Genomic DNA, 8,427 nt, shown 5'->3' on the forward strand with positions numbered 1-8,427 from the left:
ATCCGTACAATGAGGGTACCCTTTTGGCAGCCGCCCGCCCGCCCGCCATCCGCCCACCCGCCCGCCCGCCCGCCCGCCATTTTCACCATTTTAATAACCGGATTTTTCCGTTGGAAAACCCGGTTAAAAACGGATGTTTGTAAAGTCAAATTACAAAGTTACAACAAGGGCACCGCTAAGCGGTGCATCCCCTCGCGACATGAGTTACTGTGTGGGGAATGCATTATTTAGGAATATATAGTTATGTAAATGAGGAGATCACATTCTACTAACCCTCCATTACTACAAAAACTACTGTTTCTTTACCTGTACTAATATCAAGTTGTTGATTTGAACTCCTAATTTTTACTTTGGTTTCACAGAAGTGAAGTGGAAGTAGTTATTGTCAAGTCGTACATAAAATGTCTGTTTAAAATGGTGTTATTTTTACGATATATTAAAAAGTACTCAACTAATTGACTTGAAAATTATCAGGCTTTATCCTTTTACCATGCCGAATACTTGTACGAAGTTTGATAAATATCCGTGCAATGGTTTTTCTTTAAACTTGCTTCAAGGCTGAACACACACACACACATACCCGCACAGCAGCGATGCTATACTTATCCCCTTCGCAAAAAGTTGCGCGAGGGGATAATAAACCCGCACAGCAGCGATGCTATAATTATCCCCTTCGCAAAAAGTTGCGCGAGGGGATAATAAACATTCAAACACACAATAAGCTATTAACTCTCGAAACGTTGTTCTGTCACGCTACTTTCGCTCTGGGTGATTGCTAACTCTTACTCAGAAATTTCGATTGATAACTCATATACAAATTTGATTATGACATTGATTTATGAAATAATAATTTGTAATAGTATTAATGGTTTGGAAAGGCACATGCATTTTTTATTTGTTATTTTACAGAAGTGTGCAATCTATGATAAATATTTTTAGTTTTGAACGAATTTTGTCATAATGTATGCCCCCTTCTTTTCAATGGTGTAATTTTATCCAAGTTTTTGCATAAAAATTTGACCAATTAATATTACATTGCATTTGTTTTAATCTTTTACAATGAGGCATATTTGTGCAAAGGTTGAGGAAATTCTATTGGAAGGTTATTTTTAATTTACTAGAAAATTGAAATGGGAGTGAACACACACATACGAACACACACACGCACGGTAGCGATGCTATATCCCCTTCGCAACAAGTTGCGCGAGGGGATAAAAACCTAAACTACACAATTTATGCCCCCCCCCTCCCAAGTTGGCGGTGAACGGACATAACTTTGGCAAAATATAAATTAATAATAGTGCTCTCTTTTTAGGGCCCAAATCGGAAAAAAATAAAACGTATATTCAATTACAATGCCATGAAACGGGAAAATAATGACACGTGCATGCAATTATGTAATGTGGATTGCTAAATTAATCTCCCGTAAGTCTAACTGTATGGGGTCCTTCAGGAATGGCAACGACAGTGCGAAGGTCTGCAGTGCGACTACTATAGTCCCAAGTTATTGTTTCCGCTACTTATCTTTTTAATGAAAATAAACATTCATTTCATATATGTCCAATTGAAATGGATGAAATGGTTTTCACATGTACCTGGAGAAATTCGATCACAGGAAGAATGCTGATTCAAAATGGGAAATGTTGGCATCTTTGCATAAATTATAATATGTATATCCTTATTATAAGTATATTGCAGGGTCCATACAAGTTATGTGTCGAAAGGTTGTAATTATGCTCCTGTACTTTGCGAAATGACTAGTCTAGTCAGCGAGCAATTAATGATGTTTTGATTTTTATTTAAATTCATAAAATTGTAATGTAAAATCTAAACTGACCTGATATTCGTTATTTTACAAAAATGATAATGTAAATATTGTAGGATGTACATTTATTTTAACTAGTGCTTTGTTAAAAGTACGAATTATATTGATCAGATTGAAATTATGTTCTGAAAATGGTAGACAATATAAATAATATAAAATAATTATAAGTCTTAGGTCTTTTCAGTGGCCTCCAAATCATTTTGAAATCAAACTTTAAACTACTAAAATTCATATTAGACTCCCTGTTTTACTTTTAAAGTTCCCTCTTCTATTTCATTTTTTAGAGACAATCCTGAGTTTGTATTAATTACAAAACGTATAACAAAGCGTGCGATAAAATAGTTGAAATTAGAGAACGCGATATGGATGACATTATAATTTATTGTGACACGACTTGGTAACTTTTACTATAGGATTTGTTTGTGCTGTATCTGTTATACGGAACACTTTTGATGGGCGTTTCATATGCAAATGAGGCAAAAGTGTTCTGTATCTGAGAAACATCACTGATAAAACATCGGTACTCTTTGGATTGCTGCCAACCTTAAGAAGAAAAAAAAACCATGAATAAATTGATCAAACTTTAATGTTGCTGTTTGGCAAAAACCAAAATCCTGAAGAAAAAATAACCATTTCATGCATTTTTTTTATTTAATTTCCAATGCTGAAATTGGAAGTTGCAATTGGCAAACACAGCTTTGTTTGAATTTGTAAAATCCTGCAAAATGTTTTCACATGGAATATTTTCAGATTTAATTTTTTTTCTCGGGGGATCGGCATCACACGCTGGTTCGTTCATATAGGTTGATCCAAGATCTTTGACACATCCATTTCGATTTGTTCACTGCTTCTCTTGTACTTTCTTACACTTTTCTCGCACCTATGACCAGTGCGTCGCATGATTTCCTGCTCAGATACTCCATTCATATACAACTGTGTGGCACACGTACGTTTTCCACTATGATTAGTGAAGTTTCCTTTTATTCCACCCTTTTGAGTTATGGTTTTCATGAACGACTTCAGTTTATTTACTCCAACCACCTTCTGTCCGAAGCGAATCTGTTCTTCATCTGTAGGAGGCAATGGCCGTCTATAAAACGCACCGGTATTTCCTAATGATCCCAGATATAGCTCGAAGTAATCAACTAAGCACCGGTCCCCTTCAATTAAAAAATAAACATGATTCGAATATCTGTAAACTCTAAAAATGTTACTTTCGGTTAAATAAGCTCTATATGCGCGGATTCAAAAAAATTTCCACGAAGGTCCAACGGTTATTCAAGTTTGACGGGGGTGAGGGGACGGGGGTGGGGATTGGGTAACGATGCATGTTTATGGTAGTTTTATAATAAAAATTTAAAGAAATTTGAATTTTGCAAGGGGGAGGGTTTCTGGACCCTTCCGACTCCTCCTCTAGATTCGCGCATGCTCTAAATATGTTATTTTACCACCATGTGCATTTATTGGCTTACCTTGCGATGAATGATGTCTCAGGTTCTTTGACTGCACATTCAGATGTCCAAGGCCGCCTTTGTAGGTCTTTGTGGCCCTTCCCCTGAACTGAATAAATCGCCCAGCGCTGTCCTCTCCGATCGTGAACTGCTCACACTGCAAGTCGTGGTGTTCGTCGTATCCTCTTAGTCCAAAGACTTTGCATGCGTAAAAGAAAACGGTGTGTAGCAACTGTTCGGCACTTTCCTTTCCAAACACGTGCTTTTGCCACAAAGTCTCTTTGTCTTTAGGCAGAATAGGGTCCGCTTGTTTTAAACTACACCCGAATCCTTTGTCAATTAACGATTTCATTCTTGCATCAACCAATTTCCGGAAATCGGTAAATTCTCCGTTATTTTCGTCAAGGAAATTCTTTTCATAGACACCACTGACTTTCAAATATCGCAAAAGTCCGCACAGTATGAGGTAGATAGATCTTGGCGGATATTCTGTTCCATCGCGCTTCCGCGCCTCCATTACCAACCGTCAGAGTTCCCGAAACGCACCGGTCCACCGGGGATCCCCGGTAAAATTTGATTTGGTCCGGTAACATCTATAAATTTAATCGGTCAAGATGTCCGATAAATTTTACAGACCGGCACTGTATAAAAAACAATTTACGAGACAAAAAGTCTAAAACTGTTAATTATTTTAATTCAGAGATAATTTATTAGTTGAGTATTTCAATAAAATGCGATAAAAAATATAAAAACATGCGTTGTTGTTAATCCGGATTTACGTGTTTTTTCTTTTACACACGTTAGTCAATATCCTGTTTGATCATGATCTCGAAAAAATGTGGCCGATTAAATGGACACCGGGAGCAACGAAGAGTATAGAAACAAAAAAAGAAAAGTAAACAGAAGGGCAAGGCATAGTGCAGGAAGAAACTGATGAGTCGGAAACTTTAGAGAGTGAAAGTGACATTGAGCAGCCAGAAGAATAAAATAACTATTTGATACACGAAACTGTTCTTGAAATTGAAAGGGAGTTTGAATGATTTGAATAAGAAATTGAATAAATTAGTCTGAAACATTTTTAAACAACTCTTTTTATTTTAGTTTGCATATTTTTGCAATAGTTTTAATGTCCGGTATATTTTACAAATGTCCGGTAAATTTTGAATATTAACAGGACAATTGTCCGACAGATTTTGGACTGGTTTCGGGAACTCTGAACCGTCCAAGCCAAAAACTCATCTGCTCAGTGGTCATCAGCTTAAAATCGGGAATATTTTCCCGCCGGTTGGCCCGCCATTTTTCAAAGAGATTCATGGCCCACTTCGTGTTGTTTTTCGTATTCACGTTTTCTTGATCTTTGATAAGTTTAAAGATTTCATCATCACTTACAGGTTGACCAAAACGACTGTCGCTTGATGTAGATGCGCTGTCCTTACAATCTACGTCCATTGCTCCGGTTTTTATACCATCAACATCCATTGCTCCACAGCCTGTCGAGTCGGGAGTTAAAGATAGGTCCAACAGTCCCTCAAATGCGGCGTTTTCACATTCTAACGTCTCGCATACTTGCGATAGGGTAATGTCATCTATTTCGTTGACCAGAAATTCGTCAATCGGCGCCAGTTCGGCGAGCAAATCAAAATCAAACTTTAGATCAAATTTTCCGTCCATCGTCTTCAAAGTTTCGGCGCATTATGTCAAAATTAAAGTCCGATAGCATGATAAGCTAAATAAAACATATCTCATTGGTCATTTGATTGCGTGATCTTGGAATGATAATTTATTATTGGTCATTTTATTAGGGAGAGTCTTATTACCTTTTTTCTTACATTTGGGGTCGAGTCACAAGTCATTTAGAGTACGAGTTTCCTATTTTATCAGAGATACAGGGCGGGCCCGGCTCGAGCTTTCGCTCTCGCCTTAAGCTTTCGCTCTCGCCTTAAGCCACGCCCTATATCTCTGATAAAATAGGAAACTCGTACTCTAAATATAACATATTAGTAGTAATAAACAATTTGATTGGCTAATGTGGATGGAGGGACATGCTTTATTTTGTATGACATAACTTGGTACGGGGAGACGTCCCCTTGACAACCAGCAACCGGAACTACTTTCTCCACATACCAAGCACACATGTATATATACAAAGTGCATAACTAATATGCATATAAAAACTATTGTGTAAAAAAAAAACTATTTTAAAAATTGTGTTTTGAATAATAAATAAAATTTAAATGAAATATTTTTGTTATTTGTTAACAGTATAAAACAATAAATTATACAAACACATAGAACTATTACATGTATTTAGAAGTAGTCTGGCATGTAGCGTCTACTATTTGTAAACAATAAGAAAATGGCAGACGTTCATCTTAATTATGACTTTGATCAACATTTGGAACAAAAGGCCAATTGGCCTTAACGGTCACCTGAGTAACATATATCCCATACACAAACTTGTCATGGAGTCTCATATATGCATCTAATTAATTAGGTTTCACACTGGAGTAGAAAAATTATAAATTTGTAATGACGACCATATTTTAAAAAAAACTGTTAAACCTATAATTTTGGTGAAAAACTAAAAGATCTGGTCTACAAAATCATGAATTCAGTTGTCCTTTCAGGTGTGTGGGAGTAAAGAAGATAAATTTTTAACGTTATATACATTAACATCTATACCTCCAATTTGGCACTGCCCTAGAGTCAAAACCCATCCTTGAGGGGACATGAAAATTAAAATTTCAGTAGAGGACTTCCTGGTAAACATAATTACTAGTAAGTTTTTTATACAGATGTGTGAGAATAGAGAAGAAAATTTTTAAACATTATATGCATTAACACTATATTGCCATATTGCCCCCCCCCCCTCTCATGTCCTGAACCCCTGACCCAGGGGCCATGAATTTCACAATTTAGGTAAAGGAGATTGTGGATATCATAACCATAACGTATTCAGTTTTTTGCCCACATGTGTGGAAGTAGAGACGATTTTTTAAGATTTAAAACATATATGGCCATATTGGCCCAACCCTAGATCCTGAACACCTAACAAAGGGGTCATGAATTTCACAATTTTAGTAGAGGCCCTCATGGAAATCATAACCATGTATTCAGTTTTTTGCTCACATGTGTGGGAGTAGAGAAAAAGGTTTTTTTAAGATTTAAAACACTTTTACTATATGGCCATATTGGCCCCACCCCAGAGCATGAACACCTTACAAAGGCGTCAAGAATTTCACAATTTTGGTAAAGGACCTCATGGACATCATAATCATGCATTTAGTTTTTAACAAATATATATGGGAGTAGAGAAGAATATTTTCTATGATTTCATACATTTTTACTATTTGGCCATATTGGCCCACCCTAGAGCCTGAACCCCTGACCAAGGGGTCATGAATTTCACAATTTAGGTAGAGGCCCTCATGGACATCATTATCATGCATTTAGTTTTTAACCAATATATATGATAGTAGAGAAGAAGATTTTTTTAAGATTTAATACATTTTTACTATTTGGCCCCACCCTAGAGCCTGAACCCCCCTGACCCAGAGGTCATGAATTTCACAATTTAGGTAGAGGGCTTCATGGACATCATAATCATGCATTTAGTTTAAAATAATATATATAAAATATGAGAGAGGAAGATTTTCTAAGATTTAATATATTTTTACTATATGGCCATATTGGCCCCACCCTAGAGCCAGAACCCCTGACCCAGGGGCCATAAATTTCACAATTTTGGTAGAGGGCCTCATGGACATCATAACCATGCAACCATTTTTTTTCCTCACATGCGTGGGAGTATAGAAGAAGATTTTTGAAAATTTGGGTTTTTTTTGCATAATTGGCCCCTCACGTGGCACCCCAGGGGTGGTAGACCCATAAATTTCACAATTTAGATTCTTCTTACCATGGAGATGCTTCACACCAAAAATGGTAACGATTGGCCTTGTGGTTTTCAAGAAGAAGTTAAAAATGTAAAATTGTTTGGCACCCCAGGGGTGGTAGACCCATAAATTTCACAATTTAGATTCTTCTTACCATGGAGATGCTTCACACCAAAAATGGTAACGATTGGCCTTGTGGTTTTCAAGAAGAAGTTAAAAATGTAAAATTGTTAACGCACGACGACGGACGAAGACCAATTGCAATAGGTCACCTGAGTGACTCAAGTGACCTAAAAAAGATTCAAAAGTATTTCTGAAATTGAGCTAAAAAAAATCTTCAAGATATAAAACATTCTGTATCAACAAAAAGAAACACTAAAATGGAGTGTAAAACTTTTCCAAGGTATTTATAATTATTATTACAGGAGTAATTGAAAAATATTTTTGCGTGATTTCAACCCCTAAAATTTATTAACTGGAAAAAAAGTAACCAAAAAACACCAACATTTAACCCAGCATGGAAATTGCACCCAAATCTCTCATTTCACAGCGTTTTTCTATTAAGCTATCTAGATCTGATGTATGAGTTGGTGTATAAATGGTAATATTTTTATTATCCCTTTTTGTAGAATAGAGTGTAGTCACTCGGATTTTGAATGAATTGAGGCCCATGAATTAAACAAAAAAACTAGGAAAATTTTATGCTTCTCCCAAACCAAGCGAAAAAAGAGCAAACCAAATGTCTTCTGACCAGGCTATGAAATATCACAAAAATTCTTACAAATCCATCCGATCAGCTACATGTATTAACTGTCACCGGAATCCAATCGGTGATTTGCCGATAAATATGCCGAAAAAGAGGCAAAGAATTGAATTAAAATGGTTACATAAATCAGGTTGCAAAAGTATATAGAGGACCAAAAAGGGAGGCGGTACAAGAGATTTACTAGATATTGGGGAAATGCTTTTACGGACATTACGCAAAGACGTAGAGATTTGCTAGTTATTGGGAAAATGCTTTTACTTTCCAAATGGGTAGTCATCTAAAGGCAATCAGAGCGATTTCCAATTTTTTATCATGGATTACCCCATTCAGAAAATAATTATTCTATACAAATGATTTTGGTGGCATTGCAAGTCTCTTGATCAAATTCCAGAAAACAGAATTTCGCAATTTTGTATTACAAAGAATAAATGGAGTTGAACCCACTATTTTAATCAGTATGCAAAAGTCATTAAGAATTGAAAAAGCTTCTGT

General features: G+C 36.2%; 1 protein-coding gene across 1 annotated transcript; it reads right to left on the bottom strand.

The window, feature by feature from the left end:
- Positions 1-2,527: 2,527 nt before the first annotated feature.
- LOC105333686 (uncharacterized) lies at positions 2,528-5,009 on the bottom strand. Its single transcript, XM_011436773.4, has 2 exons — positions 3,298-5,009; positions 2,528-2,985 (listed from the first exon to the last, which is right to left on the bottom strand). The coding sequence occupies exons 1-2, from the start codon at positions 3,791-3,793 to the stop codon at positions 2,621-2,623; spliced, it is 861 nt and encodes a 286-aa protein (XP_011435075.4). The 5' UTR covers positions 3,794-5,009; the 3' UTR covers positions 2,528-2,620.
- Positions 5,010-8,427: the final 3,418 nt, after the last annotated feature.

Source organism: Magallana gigas, chromosome 7 (assembly GCF_963853765.1).
Source record: "Magallana gigas chromosome 7, xbMagGiga1.1, whole genome shotgun sequence".
NCBI classification, from domain to species: Eukaryota; Metazoa; Mollusca; class Bivalvia; order Ostreida; family Ostreidae; genus Magallana; species Magallana gigas.

What these genes read in the sequence shown, in the direction of transcription:
- LOC105333686 (XM_011436773.4), bottom strand. Translation starts at nt 3,793, where the DNA reads ATGGAGGCGCGGAAGCGCGATGGAACAGAATATCCGCCAAGATCTATC. An exon ending in GAGACATCATTCATCGCAAG is followed by an intron (nt 2,986 to 3,297) that starts GTAAGCCAATAA and finishes TTTTAATTGAAG; the next exon opens with GGGACCGGTGCTTAGTTGAT.